General features: G+C 36.8%; 1 protein-coding gene across 5 annotated transcripts in view; it reads right to left on the bottom strand.

Moving 5' to 3' along the window:
- TRAPPC9 (trafficking protein particle complex subunit 9) overlaps positions 1-24,010 on the bottom strand; it is a 520,942-nt gene that overhangs the window by 255,204 nt on the left and 241,728 nt on the right. For all 5 annotated transcript variants that reach the window (XM_050890669.1, XM_050890668.1, XM_050890671.1 and 2 more), the window contains 2 exons: positions 19,953-20,106; positions 8,618-8,708 (listed from right to left, as the gene is read on the bottom strand). In XM_050890669.1, the coding sequence (XP_050746626.1) occupies positions 8,618-8,708; positions 19,953-20,106 (245 nt within the window). The remainder of the gene's footprint in view (positions 1-8,617; positions 8,709-19,952; positions 20,107-24,010) is intronic.

The following is a 24,010-nucleotide window of genomic DNA, read 5'->3' as shown; positions in this document are numbered from 1 at the left end:
AACCGATGAGTCAAAACACATAGGGGTGGGGGGAGAACACGTGCAAATACTTGGAAAATTTTGCTTTTAGTAAAATACAAAAATAAAAGGAAGACTTTTACAAGTCTACAACAACAGAAAACTACAACAGAGTACATTTGCACTTCTACCGAGAAGATGTAAAGGTCCACTCAAATGACACACTTTATTAGTAAAAAATAGTCTGATCCAAAGTACAATGTAATCAGTGAAAGACTGCTTTCATTTACAACATTCATGGCATTCAGTTCCGAGCATATGCATTATTTTTTCAAGTGAAATAAAACAAAAGCTGAAAAATGTCAGAAGCCAGATAAGGAAAGCTCAGTGTGTGCATTCTGGAATAAGGCCTCCCTTCTTGCTTACTGCCCGAAACCAATTACACGTTGAACCTGTCCTACATGGGCTATTCAGAGTATTCCTCCACTACAATTAGCATATTTTCCATTTCTCATTCTCTGAACACTTAACTGTACAATTCGTTTAATTGCTGGGCAATTAAAATCCTGCCTGATCAAAGCATCTTTCTTGCCTCTCTTGTTAATACACACCTCTTCTGATCTTTTTTCCTTTTTTCTTTTTTTAATTGTTCATAAGCTGAATCACATTTTTCTAAATTTTTATTCAAATGGTATCTTCCATGTCCCTCAAAGTAATAGAAATCTATTTCTCTGCAGATTCAGTGATACTTTTCACCAACTGCTTTACTAGACAGCTTTTTTGTCTTTTCAGTCTTCTTCCTTACAATTATCTTCACAGCTCTTTTTGAAAGTGTAACCCATTTTCATAATTATTTCAATAGCTTTTCATTTTTTAATTTGGATGTTCAATTAATCTATTATTCAATTTACTTCTAACAATACCTAGAAAACTAATTACCTTGCCTAACTGTGTAACAATTTATCATCATTATGGTGTTCCTCAATCATCTGTTATGGCTTAACTGAAATGTCGTAAGCAATATTCCTATAATGAAGTAAACTATGCATAGCTTTTTTTTTTCCTTTAAAAATACAATGGTTTTGTAAATGAAATACTGAAAACAAAGTCACTCACTCAACATAACAAAATGTATTGGGCACATGAGCCTGAATCAAGCTTGAATGAGTTAATTTTCTTGCTACCACAATGTCCTGTTTCTTTTTTCTCCTTTTCCTATCTGATTAAACACCATTATTTGGTACTTTCCTCTCCGCCAGTATTTCTGCTATAACATTGTGTTGAAAAACCCCAATGGTCTTTAAAAAATCTAGACTGCATTTATTAACAGACAGTTCCTATTCAGTATGCTCTTATGCCAAAAGTTGCCCTACTTCAGCAATTTTTTTCCCCTCCTTGAGACCCAGTCCTCTGATGGATTCCTGGATATCAGTCAATTCTTGATTTTGCTAAATTAAAGAAATGTGTCTCAGAGATACTGCAACTCAAAGCAAGCAAGACTGTGTTAGGTGTCTAAGTAGCGAACACAGAACTCACCTGCCAGATTTACCAACTTTTGAGAATTGATCTAATTTTATTCAGTGTAGTATCTCCACAGCATAAACCCAACAATAAATCTTCATTCCTTGATCATCTCCAAAACTCTGCTTTTTCCTGTTCTGATTTGATTTGAGCTCTTCTATAAGAAGTTTCCCATGGTTTCATTAGACTTGGACAAATGTCACATATGCCTTTCCTGATAGCTGAATTACACTGGTAGCTCAGAGTAACACTTAATCAAATCCTTTCCAATCACTTCAGACAGCTGAACTTCTAGCAGATTTCTGTGTTACTAGTCTCAGAACAGATAACCTTCTTTTCTGGACTGCATTTCATCCATTTCATTTATGGTACTTTGGTTTTTGAGATTATCAAAAGATTATAAGAGATACAGAGAGAAACTTTTGACCAAGACCTGTAGTGACAGGACAAGGGGCAAGGGTTTTAAACTGAAAGAGGGTAGGTTTAGATTGGACATAAGGAAGAAATTCTTCACAATGAGGGTGGTGAGACACTGGAACAAGTTGCCCAGAAAAGCTGTGGATGCCCCATCATTGCAAGTGTTCAAGGTCAGGTTGGATGGGGCTTTGAGCAACCACATCTAGTGTCCTAGATGTCCCTGCCCATGGCAGCGGTTTGGACTAGGCGATCTTTGGAGGTCCTTTCCGACCCAAACCATTCTATGATTCTGTGTAGTAGCCTGATCTCTTTTTGGAGAGATGGTGGTGCTTATCTTTGAGCCATCAGCATATTTCATCAGTTTATTCCTCCTCCTCATATCTGCTTTCCCTTTTTTCTTTTTTTTTAAGCAAAAATCACTAATGATTCACATTGGTGAAACTGGTCCAAGACCAACACTTAGACAACTCCATTAGTATTTATTACTCCATTTTCCCTCCCGTCTCTTCTCACTGCTTTGTCAGAAATGCTGGACTTGCAGCTTCAGCTACCAGTTCTTTCAGAAATCTGATATGAAGTAATCACTGGCACTCCACCCAACCTGTCTCAAGCTATCTGTCTTTACATAAGAGATTTTGTTAATCTATTTTCACTTTAGGATGCTCTCCTTATTCTTAGCATCTTTTCTTTGAAATCACTACTGGTCCGGTTATGTCTGAAACTCTTTCTCTACAAGTTTTTCCTTTCAGTTTAGAGTAACCAAGGCTTCGGTAGGAATTAGAAACAACAGCTGATTCAAAACATATCACACAATAGCATGTTTTGACATGCAAGAACATTATTCGTGTGCCAGATGCCCTAGTTTTATCAAGTTAGTCTGTTTTTTTCAATGTACTACCCCAGTCCCTTAACACTTCCCAGTAACTAAAGCATGTTGCTTGTTTGACATCATTGCCAAAATATCTGCACACAAGCTGTTAAGATATGAAAGTGTTCCCACCTCTCTTGCATCTTAAAAATAAAAACGAAAAACCTGGAGATTTTTCTAAATGGATGAGAAAGGTTGGTTACCTAGTAAAATCCATGTACCACCAGATTGTTTCTCGATTTTGGTCTTGCTATGAATCAGACTGTGATTCTCCACCTTATAGACAGCTTACTCTTGAGATTTTCTGGCTAACACTCTTGGTTTCATCTTTCTAATGATGATAATGGCCAGACTACTGTAACTCTAAAACAGAAATAATTAAAGAATATTTTATTTTGATGAATGAACAGAATAACATTCATAATTTTTTTTGAAGGGCGGACCTTCATATACCCTGCTGATCTCTCCATATTTCCAAGCTTATATCTACATAATCTAGATGTTCCTGTGGAGGGCCTATGAGGGGTTTGTTTATTAAAAGAGAAAGTAAAACTACTTCCTTACAGTTTCCCATTAAAACCAGTCTTTGAACAAACATCCAAGACAGCCTTGGAATTTCAAATATGGGGGAAGAGCAATATTGCAGGACTGCCCCAACTAAAGCAAAACTGTTAACAATGATCATGTCTGCAGAGATCTGGCTCTTTTTAGCTAGGTCCTTGCGGACAACAAGCTGTCAGGGTGTCAAGACTGCATCCAAAACACAGGCTTAGAGATGTCTCATTTCCTCATCTACTCACTGACAGATACTTTAAAATATTTTCCTCTGTACTCAGGATGCTGTGATTTGACACTGCTGCAATCCCTAAAAGTTAATCACATAAATTGTGGAAAGAAAGATTTAATTATGGTCTAAGGTCAGACTGGAAAATGCAAAATAAAATGGGTGAGTAGTTTCAGTAATTAATTTTAAGATCCATGAAATATATAAGCTGTGAAAATTGATCCAATTTGGTGCTCACTAAAACATATAATGAATTATTAAGATAATTTGTTTTAAAAGTAACGCTTCCATAAGATGTCTTGTGAAACTTAACCAGACAGAACTTCCAAACAAGCTGTCATGAACCACATGCTCATAAAACACTTCAAAATACTTTTAAATCTACCTCTCCTGTTGATTCCAACTACCTGTGAGGGACAATTTAAAACCACCCTTCAATTTTGAATTTTTTGAGTTTTCTCTAAGTAGAATATGCCTACATGATGCAGGTAGACACACACTTTATTGTGAACCCACAACAAAATGTGTAGCATTCTCTACCCATAAGTAAATAATTAAGACTTTGATTACTATCCATCACTTTTCTTAATTATGTTCTGGATAGCATACAGCAGCATTGTTAGTTTTCCCTTTAATCACATACTAGAAACTGAAATGCACTGCATTGTGAAAAGGTATCCATGATTAATTTAAACATTATAAACTGTCTTGAAATTCATATTTATTATGAAGGAAGAAGTGAAGAAGGAATGAAATGAGTGAATGAAATAAAAGAATGAATGAAAGCAAAAGCTATTTCTGGACTTTTCCCACGGTGAAGCTTGACAAATGTATGTTTCTCAGAATATTACTGCAAATACCGTCTTTAGAGTTCATGTATAATCACTGCTTTTCAGTTATTCAGTTAGTTTCTATAGAGAAAGAAAAGTATTTGCCCGATATATTAAAACATTTAGCACTTTTAGGTGTCTACAGTTCTAAATTCCTAAATCCAATTTCTCTAATAAATCTTCACTCTTATACATGAGGATCATCAGGAAAAGGTGTCTTTACCCTGCGGTTGCAGGCAGTGAAGGAAGTTAAGTTTATTTTGCTTTATGTAGGAGAATTTAAAAGTTTCTGGTGTGAAATTTGTGTACAGCATGCAAAGTGTTGGGAACCTCTCGCTTAAGAGGTACTTCTCATTTGAATGTAGGAAAATCCTGAGTCCAGCCTATTCCAGGTTCAATCAACAGTCTATTTCAAACTCAGTCTATTTCAAGTTCAATAACAACATTTTGTGCATAGCGTTTGTACCTATGACAATTTTGCTATGAAATGCAGAAGAGTACCATCAAACCGGTAAGTGTTCGGTCTCAGAATTTTGCTTGCTTGCAAAACTTAGCAACATAAATCAAATAAAGATTGAAAAAATATCGCACAGCCAGCAACTAGAAATGCCTCCATCTGATCATTTTCAAATCTAACCACGGAACTTGCACGACATATGCCTTTGAAGAGTCTTGGTTCTCCTCATTAAACTTTGCAGGCTATGTTTCCTTGATTTGATGATATTAATATATTCACCTTAAAACCACATCTATTCCTACATTTGGTTTGTTGCCCAGCAGTAAAAAGAAAATATGTCATAAATTTTAAAGAACATTGAACTTGGTGGTGTTGAGCAAGATTATGTTTTTCAATTACGTGTGATTTACTAACCTGCCTAATAGACAACTTCATTTTAGAGAGATGTGATAAATCTTAAAATCAATTTTAACAACATATTAAGAACTCTCACTCTAGCCTTTGACATATTTTCTTTTTTATGATACTTTTCCCTTCCCCAGTCATTTAATTATATGAAATCGCAACCAACAGTGTTCACTAAGAGCCACTTTTTCTCCTCTGACAACCTTCAGAGCTGACTTCTTACCCTCAGACCAAAACTTCAATGCCACTAACTTTTAATTCTACTCTTTGCCTTGCATTTAATGAAAAAAAGACAGGATTGTCAAATTTACATGAAAAACTACTTCAATATGCTTTTATAATTTTAGAAATGTAATATTAACTCTAATATGAATTAAACATGCCAAATTTAAAAGGAATTTTGAAGTCCAGCTTTTATAAATTTGAACAAGTCAGTCATTTTTTTAATCAAAACCATGTTAAATATTCATTCATGTTTCAGTGTGAGCACTTATAATAAAGTAAACCCCTCAATGTAACCATCAATATAGCAAAAGCCTTGAATAATCATAGAATCAATTTTATCACATAACACTAAGGCAAAATTTTCAGCCAATATATGCAAAGATTATATTACAATGATAGCTAGTCGTAAACGGTTCACATTAAAATGCAAGTTATTCTTAACATACAGAAAAGCAAAACTCAAAGCAAAGCAAGGCTGTGACTACAAACAGTGTGATGATTAAGAGAAAAAAAACACCTGGCTGACGCTACAATATTACAGTATTTTTGAAGTACCTTATTAATGATATCAAAATATTGGACGAGGCAGGACAAGAAAAAAAAATCTGTAGACTATTGCCTTATTAATTATATACATTAAGATTATAGTTCTCTTTTAGTAGAAATGTTAACAGTCAAAGAACTTTTAAGATAGTTTGCATGCCTTTATCTCATTATTGGTACTTGGTACAGACCACTACCACTAAAAGAGCTGATTCTTACAAGGTAGTTAAGGTCAATCACTTCAAAATATCAAGGAAAAAACCACAAGGAAAACAGAACTCACATTACTTCTTAGATGATTTGAAACACATAACGCTTTTCCATGCCTATAAGAGTTGAATAGGAAATATATTCTGGCACTGAAAGACAATTTAAACTCCAAAAGACAGTATGCCACATTGTCTAAATATGTGTGTACACACACACACGCGCGCACACACACTCTTGGTTGTCCAGACATTCCAACAACTCCTTATTACTCCCACCTACCAAACTGAAAAAAACGATCTTTTAATTCCTCCTCCATCCCACACATTAATAAAACCAAAATTAGCTTGTATTACCATGGTACACTTTCTGGAGAGACTGCAGTAGCTTTCCTCATGATGACTGCAAGTAGGGCTACCTGGCTACAACATTGTGAAACCAGCTAGCAGAGATTTAAGTGCTGAATATTTGAAGTTATGATTAATTAAAAGAAACTAAAATTTCTCCATTGTTTTTAATTTTCAGTTTTTGCTTTTGTTTTCAAGTAAAATCAGGCATTTAATCAAAACGTCCTTTTCAATAATCTCCTCAGTGAGCTACAGCTTCTACACGGACATATTTTTTGTGTTATACAAAACAGATACTATATTCAATACTAATTTCAGATTGAGAAAATATTAGACAAAAAAATAAAGTAGACTTCTGCAAAACCAGTATTTTCTGCCACCAGAACTCTCCAAAAGGAAATATCATATATAAGTTGTGGCAAACCAAGTATTTGATATCCCGTAGGGTCTCCCTTTCCCTGCTTTATTTAATGCATAAAATTAACGTGTAGGCCACAATCAGGCAAGAGATTGTGCTTCAAAAGATTTTGCAGTTATGAGGCAGGGAATATCACAGGGTTTGGGCTGGTGTTTGTACATTCTGAAAACTAAAGTACCTGGGATTCTTCAGCTGAATTAAGCAACAGCCTGAGAAACTACCAACTCCACAGGCAATCAGACTGTATTGTAAATCAGTGCTACGTTCATGTTTTTCAACTAGTGCATCAAAGTACCTATGAATATCACCATTTAGGCAGGAATACCAGATACAATCCTATGACTCTAAAAGCCTCTTTTACTAAGAAAATAATGGAATTTGGCATAAAAAGGAAATTAAAAGAAGAAAACCAAGGAAACAGGAAAAGAAAAAAACTACGGTTTTGATCCGTAAGGCAATCTCCCATGCAAAAGTGCCAAGGGAAAATTTTCAAACACAGAGCCCAGGTTACAAATCTGTTGAAGGTCAGTGCCACTCAGCAGAACTAAGATGACTCTCAAGTGACCTGTCTGAGCTCACAACATGCCTCTGACACACACCACTTGTTTTACCGATGAGGACCAGGGCAATCATAGCCAAAGCCAGCCACACAAGCAAATGCTACCAAATCCTTGAATCCTCTGAAGAATAGAGGCCAGATAAGCATGATTTCAGAGACAGATGATTACGGTTAAAGTTGAACATGTTTACAACACACAACTTCAAAGCATTAGCAGTTTTAATCTTCTTGTCTATAAACAAAGTGCTTACAGGTTTTAACATATGAGTGGAGGATGGTCCACATGCTTGAAAAAAACCGAAGCATTGAGAAGAGGACACAAATACTAGAGTTTGGGGTTGTTTTAGTTTTAATAGTTAACGTAGACAATAGTGATAGATCATTGTTCCTTAACATTGGTCCTCTCTAGGTCATTAAATTAATTAAATTGGGATTTTTTCTGAAACTTGTAACTGACATAGAAGTGTTGGGAATAAAACATCTCATGTTCCAAAGCCTCTGAACAAGCCTTGTTAAGAACCTCAGACAGAAGTTACATTATTACGACTCTTCAAAATTAAATTAATTCAATATTTCATTGTTGGAACATCATTCCAAATGTAAAATTAAGAGAAATTGTTCTTCTCCACTACACAGAGTAACAACTTTTTCTGTACCTAAAACGTTAGTAATGCAAATGTCTAGATCATGATAAGAAACATACCACAAAGTGTTTTATAATTCCAGATGAAAATATTTTAGAGAAATTCCTTTAAAAACACACACTGTCAGGCAAAGGGAAAATTTAAGTAGCAGCCACCTCTCATGCAACACAACTAGGACTGCAAATTACAGGAAAAAGTGCGTACTCAGGTTTCATATTTACTATCACTGAACAGTCATTCTTAAAATAAAATAGATATCAATTTTACTTTTATCTTCAGCTAAGTAAAATATCTAAAGGAAAATAAAATTCCTAGCAAATTCTCCTGCATCATAGATTATCAGTAAATGAAAACATTATTATTCTCATGCTGCTAAAAATTACAAGCCAGTATATCCTCTAAAAAGATCATCAACAGAATTTGACACTACTCACCCCACTGGAGAGGAGCCAATTGTAGATGCTCCAGGACAAGTTGATTAAGAACGCCTTCCACACTTGCTTCCCCTTCACGCTTCAAGGAAGGGTAAATTGGAATTAAGGAAAATTTTGTTTCAGAGAGAAAAAGAGCATGTAATATGTACAACTTTTATTATTGCAAATCAAAACTGCAAGCTAGAGACTCATTAAAGGTTAATGTTACATAGTTTGTTTATTAACCCATGAATTGGCTAACAATAATAATTAGAGCAGCTGATATCTTCAGAATGTAAAAATTTAATTCCACTGAGGAGTGTGAAATACGAAGCTACAAAGGTAAAATGCACCTGGACCACAGTAAAACACAAGGGGAAAAAAGTCTGGAAGCTGTAAAAATGCAGAAACTGTAACTATGTGGTGCAGGATCAGAATTCAAAATGACAAATTAAGAGCAATCTGAAAACAAGGATAAAATTTAATAGGGCAATACAAAACAGAACAAATGTGGGCTAGGACAGCTTTGAGTACTGGCTCAGTGCCAGCTCTGTGGAGGTGCAGGGATGTTAGACAACGCAGTGACGGTGTTGTTATCGAGGGCAAACATCATACCAGAACCGCACAGGCACACAACCTGCAAGCTTCCCTTTCTACTCACTCCTGTATGAGCTCAGTAACAAGCTCAGACTGAAACAAGAAAAAATTAGGAAATTGTTCTTACTCTAAGAACAGTAAAGCACTGAAAGAAACTGTTGGGAAAAGCAGAATCTCTATTTTTAAAGGGCTTCAAAACAGGTTACACAAGTGCTAAAATAAAAGCATAGGCAATATCCAACGTAACACAAAGGTAGTATTATCCATTTAAACAAATCGATAATAATTTCATGTGATGCATCAATCAAGATAGCATGTATTTGTAACAGTATTTGTAACATGTATTTGTAAAATTTGTAATTTCTAATTCCCTGACTTCAGAAAGGCACTGAATACAAAGGGCTTTGAAGCACATGCAAATGTCAGCACCGTCCTGTATTTGCCAAAGCTGCATTCAGTGGCTTTGGTACGATTTTGTGCCACAAGAAGCTCCTATCTCGGCTAGGTTGAGAGGAAGAAGCGGAGGTGGAGCAAGCACAGCTCCTTCACAGAGGCACATAGAGCATATGAGCTTCTGTGTACTTACACTAGAACTCCTCTGGCAAAACCTCCATCGTCTTTACAGTTCGGCTCATGCTTTCCCAGAACGGAAGCATCACATAGAAACAAAATTCAAGAGAGAGGCAGGATCCTCTCTGAGACTTGAAAACACTCCTTTTCCAACTTCATAAACTTCAAATGAAACAACCATAGGTGAAGTGGTGTCCCATCATAATTAAGGGCTAAGCTCCTAGCAAGACTGATCAAGGTTTCAATGAACGACTCCAAAAGTACTGGAACCATGTTCCTCAAAAATAGATTTTAAAAAATAGAAGAATATTTGAGCTTCTATAAACAGCTCCTAAATGTGATCAGTCCTTTTTCTGCAAAACTCTGAAAATGAGAGGCACATCATCTGACTGATAAAGTATGTTCTCATCTGTGTCATTTAAAAGAAAATTAACAAGTACTGAAGATAACTAATTTCTACCACAGGACATAATTTTACAGGCTCTCCATGAGATTTAAAAGAAAAGTCTTGAAACCTCAGATCAAAATGAGATCTAACAATTAGTGACTGAGACTCAAGAGCTCAAGGAGATGATAGAAGAGGAAAATCAATACATTATATAGCATTCTCGCAATTTTCATTTTTTTTAATATTCTCATTATGACCTGAAAAATGTCTTAAATAGCTTTTTTTTTTCCTAAAAGGACTACAAATGAAGAATTCACAAACCCCAAAGAGTCTGAAAGCTGTACACACCATTAAAAAAAAGCAGCTATTTGGAAAATTGAAGGCAGCAGAATATCACCTCAGAAAAACATTGCTGCTGAAAAATAAGACCCAGGACACCAGCACAACAGAATAATTTCCATAAACGAAACTATAGGACAGAGAATACATAATTTGCATTACTTCATAGAAATAGCAGATAAATAATTCTGTTATCACATCTTTAATGTAAGGAATATAAGTGAGAGAAAACAGTAATAAAAAGGCAGTATTTAAAAGAAGTTTTAAAACAGAGTGGCTGCCGTTAACTGTAACGTTAAACTAACTTAACTGTAATTTACTTACAACTGGCTCACAGTGGTGCCTGGAATATTACAAATTTTTACTGCTTAAAGCTCCATGGAAAGCTTAATGTCTCAGATACCATTATAAAATGACTATAAAATAGGTGATTCTCCATACTTTATCATTGGTAAATGCTATCAAAGCAGATCCATGTATTCACATGGATCTACAGAGGGATCTGGACAGGCTGGATCGATGGGCCAAGGCCAACGCTATGAGGTTCAACAAGGCTAAGTGCCGGGTCCTGCACTTGGCTCACAACAACCCCATGGAACGCTACAGGCTTGGGGAAGGGCGGCTGGAAAGCTGCCTGGCAGAAAAGGATCTGGGGGTGTTGGCTGACAGCCGGCTGAGTATGAGCCGGCAGTGTGCCCAGGTGGCCAAGAAGGCCAATGGCATCCTGGCTTGTATCAGAAAGAGTGTGGCCAGGAGGACTAGGGAAGTGATCGTCCCCCTGTACTCGGCACTGGTGAGGCCGCACCTCAAATACTGCATGCAATTTTGGGCCCCTCACTACAAGAAAGACATGGAGGTGCTGGAGTGTGTCTGAAGAAAGGGAACGAAGCTGGGGAAGAGTCTAGAGAACAAGTCTTAGGAGGAGTGGCTGAGGGAACTGGGGTGGTTTAGCCTGGAGAAAAGGAGGCTGATGGGAGACCTCATTGCCCTCTACAACTACCTGAAAGGAGGTTGTAGTGAGGTGGGTGTCGGTCTCTTCTCCCAAGTAACAAGCGGTAGGACAAGAGGAAATGGCCTGAAGTTGCGCCAGGGGAGGTTTAGATTGGATATTAGGAACAATTTCTTCACCAAAAGGGTTATCAAGCACTGGAACAGGCTGCCCAGGGAAGTGGCTGAGTCACCATCCCTGCAGGTATTTAAAAGATGTGTAGATGAGGTGCTTAGGGACATGGTTTAGTGGTGGACTTGGCAGTGCTAGGTTAATGGTTGGACTTGATTACCTTAAAGGTCTTTTCCAACCTAAACGATCCTATGATTCTATGATTCACAAGGAAAACACATTTTGAAATTTCAAATTCAACACAGTCACAGATTATTTCTGAAACCAACTGCTTCTTAGATTGGGTGCAAAAAGTATGCATAGCTATACCTCAACTAATAAAAAAATGACATACCTACACTTCTTAAATCCTGTGTCCAGTTTTACTTCCCCAGTTCAAGACACTGAAATATGGGATAAAATTCCCTGGAGGGTTACCAAGATGACTGAAGAGCTGGAGGACATAACATATTAAAAGAAGTTGAGAGAAGAGGGTTTCTTTGGTCTTGAGAAGAGAAGGAAGGCTAAGGAGACATTTTATTGCTGTCATAGTGGGAGGGTATAGAGAAGATGAAGCCAGACTTTTCCTGGAGGAGCACAGTAATACAAAGAGGGGCAATGGACACAAGTTGCAGGACAGGGAGTTATAACAGACCTGAAGAGGTTCCTTCCAACCTAAATTATTCTATAATCAATGCAACCTTGCTGTTTTCAGATTACTCCACAGGAAGATCTAGCAGTGCCAGTGGCATTCAGTGCAGCGTTCAGGCTGCCCCACAGGTATGACAAAATAGACTCAGATATAATGTGAATGCCCAGCTTGCACAAACTGATTCAGAAAAGATGCTTTACCTTGCCAAAAAAATCCCCCAAACATGTAATTTTTTAACGAGTACCCAAAATCTTGCCCACAGAGTTCACTAAACATCTAGTCCAGCTTAAGCTCTGCTGCCAAACAGACTCAAAGACAAAAATCGCTGAAGTTGACAGAGAAACTCAGTATAGTTGGTATGGTCTAACCATTCCTAATGGACACAAATAGCATGGAATTTCATATCATTGATCTTTGTCTCCTGACTGTATATCAGGCAATTATATAAAATTGCTCATTATAGTGCAAATACAAAGTGAACATTGTAGCAAACTCATCACCTTGGAGATGAAAAGCAACCCAAATATGCAGTAATATGTCAGAGGAAAAAGAGAGAAAAGCTTAACTCAAGAGTTTGCCTGTTTTCTAAGACAAGCCTTTAGAAGTCAAGGAAAGCAAAGCAGTTGGAACAGGGGTTGCCAATATACCCTTTCATTCCTAGCTCAAAGTCGAACCTGATAAAAGACAAAAGTGTAAGATCCAGAATTTAAAATTCATTGAAAAAAATTGCACAGATAAACGGAAGTTCAGACTGCCAAAGTTAAGCTTGACCTTGTAGAATCTATCTACTTAACCAAACCTCCACACATTTTGCTGAAATCTCACTGTGATTACAAACCCGCTCTTCCGTAGGAGTCAGATTGTTAAATGCCTTTGCTCACCCAGGCCTCATTTTCAACAGTCAAATCTTTGTTATTAACAACACATGCATCAGCCAGGACTGAAACAGTTGACTTCCAGTTTCCAGTGCAACTGTTCACGTTTGGCAGTTCAAGACATTTTCATTTGCACAATCAAATGAGTTTCAACGGGGGCCTCAGAGCCAATGAACACACAACCACCAGATGCTCTTTAAAAAAAATAAACCCCAAAACCTAATTTTTCACAGTAGACACCTTTATTTCACGTTTCTTTAGCAACAGACTGTATATGATATAAACTGTTTCACACCGAAAACCTGAATGACAGTCAAATGAACGAGGTATTTTCCCAAGGAAAAATTTGGTCTTTTATACTATCTTGATTGTCTAATGTGTGGTTGAGTACCCACAATTACAACACACCACGTTATCTAAAACCTACTGCTTAAAAAGACAATAGATTTTTAAAAAGAGTTCCTGTCTTAAAGTTACTCATGTTTTTTTCTCTCTGCTACACAGCATTCCATATCCTGCATCCTTCTAAAAAGATTTATTTTCAATAACGTATTTCTCAGTTCCTTTGCAAATAAATACAGGTGGAAGCGTGCACACAATCATAAACAAATTAGCAAATGTTCATAAATAAAAATTATACTAATAAAACCCAAATTTAAATGATTAATGATCACAGCTTACTTATAGCAGTAGCTTTAGTCATATTTTACGCTTTCTGCTTGATTATTATTGTGGTACTTTATTATTAAAACTAATTACATGCAGTTATTGAGGTTCTTAAATAATAGTTACTTTTGCAAACAATTGCTGATGCTAAGAAGCTGCGTGGAAATGTAAAGCTCCATCCAACTAGAGTATTCCTAAGGAAACCTTTACTGATGTACAAAAGTTCCACAACATGCAGGATTCTCATAACTGAAGATTCATAATTATGATCAAGATGAAGTCATCAAAGGCTGAATAGACAAAGAGAAAAGTAAATTTCAATAACAGTTATCAGTGGTTTGCTGTCAAGCCCAGACAGCATATCAGATGAGATGAACTCAAGGTTCTGTCCAATACAAAATCAAAATTTTGATTGGCTACTTTGATGATGAAATACAAAAACATTCATAACATTTATGTATTTGGAAAAGATGTCAGTGTTTACGAACCTAATAAATAAGTAGAACTTATGAAGATCGCTTTAGATGAAATTCAACGAAGAAAAGTTCCAAGTATCACCCTGGAAGGAATCAACAAGTCTATAAATGGAAGTTAGGAATAATTATTCAGTCAGTTATGCTGGACCACATGCAAAAAAGTCATTCAGACATGGGACACTTGCAAAAGAAGTCAAGAATAGTTCTCAGAGCAAGCACTGTATCTGAAACATGGAAGGTATAGCTTTCATTCTATGAGAAACCTCACCTGAAGTATTGCTTCCAGCTTTGGATCCCACATATCGAGAAAAATATAGCTATACTGCAGAATAACATCAGCAATATGACTGACAGAAAATGTGCTTTGAAAAAAAGTTGGCAATTAGGTTTTAAATATAGAAAAGAAAAAACTGAGGAAGGGGCACACAGAATACAATTTCAAAAATGTAAGAAAACATTGCAAATAGGACAAGCTTCATATAAATCACAGAAATTAATGCTGAAGTAAGAAAAAAATGTCTAACTATTAGAAAAGTTAAAAATGGAACATGATATTTAAGGTGGCACTGGAAGTCTCATTTTTTAAAGGCTGTTAGGGCCAGGTTTAGAATATTTTCAAGAAAATGACTCCAAAATGTTATAGTCTCATTTCACTGAAACAGTAATTCTGTCACAGTACATGAGAAAATTCCTCTGGCTGCAATCAAACCTGGGGCGAGCAGGAGACAGGGAGGAAAAGGAGTTTAGAATCATAGAATGTTTTGGGTTGGAAGGGACCTTAAAGATCATCTAGTTCCAACCCCCCTGCCATGGGCAAGGACACCTTCCACTAGACCAGCTTGCTCAAAGCCCCATCCAACCTGGCCTTGAACGCTGCCAATGACGCAGCATCCACAGCCTCTCTGGGCAACCTGTTCCAGTGCCTCACCACCCTCACAGTGAAGAACTTCTTCCTTACATCTAATCTAAATCTACCCTCTTTCAGTTTAAAGCCATTACCCCTTGTCCTATCACTACATGCCCTTGTAAAAAGTCCCTCTCCAGCTTTCCTGTAGGCCCCCTTTAGGTACTGGAAGGCCGCAATAAGGTCTTCCCGGAGCCTTCTCTTCTCCAGGCTGAACAACCCCAACTCTCTCAGCCTGTCTTCACAGGAGAGGTGCTCCAGCCCTCTGATCATAATGAGTTTAGTTTTCAACTGTCATTCTCTCATCCAGCGTGCTGCGTGGCTGCACAAATCACAGAATAATTTATATTGAAAGGCAATTCCAGAGTCACTGTCCAACCTTGTGCTTAAAGCATGGAAAATGTTGAAATTGCATCAGGTTGTTCAAGGCCTCGTCCAGAATTTTTCAGTATCTGTAAAGACAAGCACTTCTGGACAACCTATTCCACTATTTGAGCACCCTCATTGTGAAAAGGATTTTTCCTAGTACCTAACCAGAATTTACCTGGCTGCAACTTGCTACAGTCACCTCGTGATATGCCTTGCTTGAAGAGTCAGATGTACCTTGTTGACTGCTGCAACTCTTAGGCTTTGAGAAGGTTGCCCCTGGAGGTCCATCAGCTCTCCTGGACTCCTCTGCTCCTGAGGGCAGCCTCCTGTGCAATCCTGCCTAATGGTTCCCCAAAGTCTCCTCTCCTAAAGTCCAGAGTCATTATCCTGCTACTTGCCTTCCTCACTTGCCTTGGGATATTAAACTCCACCATCTGAGGGCGACTGTAGCCAAGGCTGCCATCAAACCTCACCCCTCTAACTGGATCTTCATTATTTTCAAGTAGCAGATCCCATACAGCACATGCCAAATCAAGCCATCCAGCACCTGTACACAAAAAGCGTCCTTAAAGTACTCCAGAAATCTCCTAATCTGCATTTGGAAGACTTCTTTCAGTTGTTAGAGGAAGAGTCCATCCAGCTTCGCTTCTTGATTGAGCAGTCTGTAACAGATGCACACTGCATCACCCTGTTGGACTCCTCTGTTCTTGATCCAAAAGCTTTCAATTGGCCCATCACTCATTTCCTAACAACCCCCTGTGCACTTCATCATCTCTGCCCAACCTTCCCAAATACCCCATGCCCACCTGTCAGTGCACCCTCTTCACGCAAACTACCCGCTATGTCTCTGAAATCCCAATGACACCAGAGCTCTGCAACTGCACGCTGACCTCTAATTCCTCCTCCACATGCTTTTGCAAGTTCAGGTGTAAGCATCTGACATGGGCTCTCGATCACACCTCAGAGTAGATTTGGTGATCCTAACCCATCACTTTCTCCTGCCCATGCTTCCCCCTTCTTGCACTGCTCTACAGGCTTTGGGGTCCATCCTGCAAGGTATCAAGTTTAAAGCTAGACTCACTAGAGTAGCAAGTCTGCTGGCAAAGATGTTCTTACGTCAGTTCATCAGGAGGGTGACAAGAGGCACCCAGAGCTAGAGGGCAGGGAAAGACTGTTCATTAAGCAGCAGCAAGATTTACGACAAACTAAAATAGATATAAAACTGAAGCATAACTTCTTGGTGCTACCCCTAGCTGAACCTTTCTGTGCTTCCTACGAAAAATCCTTTCTGCCATCTGAACATTGATAGATCTTTGTTTATTCTTCTAAAAATGAGGATCACCTGCATGTGACCAAATTCTCTGAAATAATTCTGAACATATTTGAATTTCTGAAGTCAAAATGTGGATGGCACAAATCAGTGGAATACTCTGAAGAGTAATAATCTACTGTGGGTCTAACACAGAGTGCGTAAAGACCACAAAGAGAAGTTTAACCTGCCCTTCCTCTTCCACATGAGGAACGTGAAATTTCTTAACTCAAGATTTTGAAGAATTCAGGTACGAAGTATCAGTAAAAAGATGAAAATCTTAGAGCACTCAGCAAGAGACACAGCACTCTAGAAACTTCAAAGAACGCTTAGTACAGATGCCTTGATCCACGAGTCAGAATGCATAGAAGGTCCCTGAAGAAAATATAAATTTTGTTTAAAAATATTTAGAAAATATGAAGAGAAGCATAATTGAAAACATTAGCCACCTTAATACTACATGTGCTCTGTCTGTTCAATTCCTGTGTTAAAACAAACCCCAGTTGTTAAGCTGATACCAGATGCCATCTAACAGATGCTAAAAACCAAGACAGCATGTTCTTAATTTAAATTATCTCAATATAACTATAATCTCAAAGATACACTAAATTACCTTACTCCAGAACTTTTCTTAATTGAAACGGCATGGCAGTAAGCTTTCTCATAAGAAGGTCTATTTTCCTAATAATTTTCATTCTATCAAAAATGTACAAAGGTTGAATTGAATAATATGCTGTGCTGTCTTTACCTTCTGCCTTCAGCCCTCCAAAAGTATAAGAAAATTGATCGAGTTTTACAACACTTTCACAAATGAAGCACTGAAAATCTCATCGCTTGAAACCCTGAATATTTCAATGGATAAAGGCATGGAAAATGGACTTTCCATACTGGAAAATACTGGTGCTCCTCAAGACATACAGATACAGCCTGAAATCCTCATCCTTTGTGAACTCTTTTTGGCCCTCACATGAGTTCCGTATAACTAACTTTTCACTGCAGTCAATGCAATCCACACACTTAAAATTTGAAGCCTTTGTTTATGTGATGGTTTCATATGGTATCAACCAATACAGTAAAAAGTTAAGGAATTGCAAGCTAAATAATATAGCCCTTCCCTTGTAAACAATATAAGATTACTTATAACAAAGTTGTCTGAACTGTGTTCTCTAAAATATACATTCCTCTTCTTATGCATATACTTAGCAGAGAAAGGTTAGCCGGAGAATTCAAAGTAGTTCAAAGATGGCAGACACCAAAGAGATCACTTGGTCTTACTACTCAAAAGACTTTTGCAAAAATGCCTTCTCTAGTAAGAAATATAGGCAACTATATCCCTTTGTATTTTTGCAATACTTTTTATCTTTTGGCTGCATTTGGGCTGGCTTCTGAAGGAAAACAAGGCTTATGCAGTTAAGCTATCCATCCATTTCCCGGTGTGTCTGTCCATCAGTATGTCTGAAGTAAACTCTGCTGGCCAGTGTCAAATTACTCTGGTGGGAGGACAAATGTCTCAGAAACGAAGTTTCTCAAACTCAGCAGAAGTGAAAGAAGAAATTTTTTTTTACTGGTTCACATCTAAATGTCGCTGTAAGAAATAAAAGGATGAGAAAGACTGACTCTAGTCGGGATAGGAAATCTGGAAAACTATGTACACGTTTCCTCAAGAATTTTTAACCACATGTGCAATTTGTTGCCTTTCATTAGAATAGTTTTAGTTCTAGGAACAGAGAGAACATTCATAACAAATCTTAAAAACACAGAAACTAATGCTTGCACTGAATTTAACACACAGAATTCATGCATTGTTCTATTGGTTTTCTATGGTACTGACTTACATGTCAGCCACGATAGTTTTGGTATCAAAACCAGGTTTACATACAGAACACAGAATGGATGTAAACAGTGTTGCTCAGCAACAGAAATGAATGAGGATGTATTTTTACACCCTGACAAAATTATTACAACTATGCATTCAATTCCAGTGTAAGAATTCAACTATGCTATCAAAGACTATTTATATCTTTCCATAACACAGAAATTTTCTAAGTGAGTTCTGGTTAAATATTGACATTTTTGCATAAATGGAACTCTTTCTGAAATGTTGCTTAGGGAGCCCGGATGGAACCAGGCACTAGGAATCTCATTTATGTCTCAAGTCTCGCCTTTGACAAATCCTGTGCAGCTCATTTAATAATTAGTAATGAAAAACCATTTCAGATCACTAGATAAAAGTACAATTAAAAGTACAAAAAGATAAACCATGATTTGATTGCCACTCTTCTCTCATTTCCCTCCACTCACTATCATGCAAATCTGAGGATGATCTGAGTGAAAAATATACATCTCCTGGAAGATGCTGAGTATCAACACACAACTTGGGGGGCTGTTGGCTGCACAGAACGTTTCCCTGATGAAAATCATGAAAAAGTGTATTTTTGACAAGCCAAGCACAAGATTTTTTATGGAAATAATGAAATTTACAGCAACATGACTGGTTTATTTTAACTCTAAACTGAATGTAATTTCTTATTAATAATCATAAGGCAATATTTTACTGCATTTAGAATGATTAAGGGGATTTTATGTTTAGAATGACTAAGTCATCATGCAAGTCCTTTCTAAACCTTAAAAAGGCTACCCAAGATTAGATATATTACTAAATCTGTAAAAAGGACTGGGAAATAAATTATTCTAATATGTTCTGATTTGCTCAAATTTAATTAAATATATGAAAACTTTCTAAATCCAGCTTCACTTATTTCTTCATGATTCAGTTACTCAGTGTGGGGGAGAACAGAAGAATTTGACCCTATAAAACTACTACTCATCAATCCTAACTACACTTCCTCAGTTCCCTAAAAGTTGGGAAAAACACACAGGGTCTGTGGCAGGCTCAATGACTCAGAAAAAGCCATTATAGTAAGACCCAAGCATCGTCTAAATAACATACAGCACAATTAACCTTAAACAGTCTATAATTATGATAAGCTTCACAGTTCTAATTACTTTTCTTTTCACTAACACTGCTGTAAAGTGAGCTGAATTATAAAATAAAATGTGTCATAGGGCATCTATTTATATATTTTTAAAGCAAGTATTTATGAAAGGATATAATTTTCCAGCAAATATCCAGCTTGCTGTTAATCTCCAGACCTTTTGCTTGTTGCCTTTCTTCTTCCAGCTGCTTTGCATTTGCAAACTGTGTCCCATCGGTAGGGGATTCTGGGAAGCTCTCAAAATTGAACTTGTCAACTTGGGTAGCCATACTGTAGCAAAGGGAAAAGAAAGAGAAAAAACCCAAGATTTTTACTGTAACAATTTTACAGATATTACTTCAGCAGAAAATGCAGACCACTGTGAAACCGAGCACTACAATATTAGTATATTTGTCTCAGTGGCATCTAGTCTGTATAATAATGATATATAAGCCATATGACTTATGCTACCGAAAACAGAAGTCTAAGCCTATTGAAGATACTAAGATTTTTTACAAATCATCAATCAACATCTTAATGCCTTTGTGAGTGGTACACAAGACATCTGTTCTGCAGTTGCAACCAGTTGACCTTATTGTGGTTCTGCAGAGGTTCATCTGCCTTTACTCTTGGTATGTAAAAGCTCCTGGTGTGCTTAAGACTTGCTGAAAAAAAGGCACAAGACTGGGCCGAATGCTGATGAACATACTATTTAAAGTAGTTTATTAATCCCAACCTACACACAAGTGAAGGAAAACATTATATACAAAAGTGTCTCCTGAAGCGAACAGTAACACACTTAGAAATCCATCTGCACTTCATTGGTTTTACAAGCCAACTTCCTAAATTTTCCTTTAAAAATTTCCTTACAAAACTCAGGAAGGAAAGACAAAATAACCACAGTGCTAGGGCCTAAATGTGGCCCTTGTCTTTTTCTTTAAGAAGAAACTTCCATCTTGCTTAACGTATCTTCCTGAATTACAGGAAATATTAATTTCAATAGCATAGTATAATTCATTTGTAGTAAATGGTTAAATAATTGCTTTATTAAATGTACGGTAAGGCATAAAAGCAAATTAAATTAAACATATTACGCTATAATGCATAATAAATACTTATATGTTAAACTAGAATCACTAATCTAATATGAAAGGGAGTTTAGACCAGCTCACATCACATGAAATGTGGTTACAGCAGATCTAATATACTGTGCTGCCAAAACAGCTTTAATTTCCTGAATCGTCTGAAATAGAAAAATAATTAGGGAAGAATTAAAATATATTGCTCTTGAGATGACTTTGCACTCAAGGAAAACAGAAGACCAAGCAACAGCTTTGAAAACCATTCATGATAAAATGCAACTACAATCTAAGAAGGGGTATGGGAAGGGCATTTCACAAAAACACAGGATTGCTATTATTCCTTTATCAATTTCTACATATAAAGAGGGAAACATATTCTATAAATGTTGCCAAAAGGAAAACACTAGTAACAGAAGTCAACAAGAAACGGCTTTGAAATCCCCCCGGACCAGAAGAGATCTTCTATAATTAGCATTAATTTAAGAGAATCTTGACCCTAAAAGAAACGGGGAGAAAATACACGGCAATTACAAGAACAAGGAATAATCTAGAGCTTATGAAGTTTACTGTGAAAGATGAATTCAAATAGGCCCATCATGCTGCACCCTGAGCAAAAACTGACATTTCAGGAGAGGCTGTTAATGTTCCAAGACCATCTTCATCATTAAAAAGTACAAATACAGCATTGAGATAAAGGTGGCACAACTACTGTTTCTATAAGCTACCTCTTCTGCAGACTGCATCTTTGCTGTTCTTCACATTTAAAAATCAAAAAAGGCAGAGGAATTAATCTATTCTTCTCTAAGGGTTGTTTTTGTTTTGGCTATTTTTTCCTACAGCAAGAGATCATTAAGAGTTCTTCATTTGCATGCAAAGACCATCAAGTGTTGGGCATATAAAAAGCTAAAATGAGCTACAAAAGTGTATCACGGTAACTGCAGGAATCAAGCCAGAAATAAAGAATGTAATGAAAAACACCTAGATACAATCTGTAGAGTGGATTTGAAAGAAAAAACAAATCAGGCCTGAAACTATGACTAACAACATCAACTCTTACTGGCATTGAAGTATGATTCGATTCTGCAAATGCAGGTTGAGTTTCCTGGATTTTGCACGGACAATGCATGTGGAAGACAGAGACACAACTGGAACATTATGAAATCATTTTTGCCTTTGTTTCCGAGATCACTTCATCACTCTGTGGTACATGAGCAGATGCAAACCCAGTACTTGACTTCTATTATATACACAGTACTGCTTAAATTCTCACAGAAATACTCACAGTTAGTTACCTAGAGTCATATTTTGACAACAAATTATCTTAGTTTCTGAACAGTCAAACATATTTAGAATCTGTCTCCCAACAGACCTGGAAAACAGCTCTCATCTAATTATTGTGCCACACTTTTCTAAGTGAATGATATATTAGAAAAACATTCCTGCCTAACAATATTTAATATGTAACTGAGGGCATTCAGATTGCCTTCTTCTGTTAATGGATCATTACTGGCAATATGGTAATTTTTTTTCTGGAAATTAAATATGCATGTAAGCGCTTTTTTCCCTAACAGTCTACAATAAATCCACATCAGCTTCAGGAATACAGCCTGGATTACTCTTAACAATGGTTCATTGTACAACTCTGTTCGAAGTAACATTTATTAAGCTCTAAGGTATAGAAAACTTTAGTAAATAGGGCTCCTAGTACTCAGAACCTCTACCAATTTTCCAAATTTTTTAACCATGTTTTTATTTATACTGTGTATACTGTATTTAGCACAGTGACACCTCATGTCACATGAGAAGATACAAAAACACCCCCAACAACATACTTGCCAGCCAAAAAGTGAAGAGGTCTGAGTAAAAGAGAACAATGGAGAGAAAAATATCCCACAAAACAATATTACGAATACAGCTGTAGGCAGAATATATGAAAGCAACAGAGATAAAATAAGATTTTTCAAGACTATAGTTAAACTCAAAGTAAAGCATGACAAAATTAAATCCCAGCTCTTTTTCTTAAACATATATGCCTTTTATCATCAGTATTCTGCTTTCTCTTGTGCTAAAAATATTTGTATCGAGTTTTGTCTCTGCATTTTTTATCAATAATGTTGCTTCAGTATTTATTCCTCAGCCTATGGAATGTGTAGTAAATTGGAAGGCTTTACACAAAAATCAAAACAAAAAATAAATACCGTAACCTAAATCAGTCACTCATCCTTAAAAATTTACCCCTACACAAACACAGCTTCTTTGCTTCACTTTTAATATGATGATTTCTCCCATCTCAAAAGATGCATTTCACCAGTGAGGTATTAACGAATGAACAAACAACTCCCGAAGCCAGCTGACTGAAGGAGAAAATGGGTGACCTCGACATTGGGTTACAGTCACCAACCAAAGAAAGGATTTTTCAATTTTTAAGTGATCTGTAGAGATCACATGGGCTTTATCCTAAAAGAAGCAGAAGGCCATGAAAGGCAACATCTTGACCACCGCCCAACTTTGTCACTGTGCTGTGCATCAAAATAATGAAACTGAAACGTATTTTAGCTGTCAAAGTCTTTCTCCACTTAAATTACTGCAGTAATCTACAGTTACCTTACAACCTATGTTTCTTGTCAAGAGTACTCTGCACCTCTTTTCTCCCAAAATTTGTTCTTGTTGTGAATATACAAGAATCTATAGAATCTACACAGAAAGAAGTAAAAAAAGACAATTCAGATTGAAACAGGCATTCAATTTATTACAAATGGCTAGGATAACGATGGCTCACGTTGTGCAAGGGTAACTGTATACACAGTACCTTGCCCTTCACAGTAATTACATATCAGGGAAAACATAAAAGATCTTAAAACGTAAAAGTTTAAACATGTACTTGCTTCAGGAAAAGGGACTAGAATTTCATTTTAACCTTCTTTGCCTCATGGGTAGCTATCCAAATTTCCTACAAGGAGAGTTTTCAATAAATCATGAGATATTTGTATAAAAACACTGCTTTATGTAAAAATATTTAACAGCTAATCCTGCAGATGCAAAACAGGTTTTGTTTCTCTCTGGCTAACCTTGCTTGTGCGGGAGGAGGGATAAAGTAACAACAGTTTTCATGA

Source organism: Gymnogyps californianus, chromosome 2 (genome assembly GCF_018139145.2).
Source record: "Gymnogyps californianus isolate 813 chromosome 2, ASM1813914v2, whole genome shotgun sequence".
NCBI classification, from domain to species: Eukaryota; Metazoa; Chordata; class Aves; order Accipitriformes; family Cathartidae; genus Gymnogyps; species Gymnogyps californianus.
The sequence above is the reverse complement of the archived record's forward strand: the minus strand, read 5'-3'. Positions and strand labels throughout refer to the sequence as shown.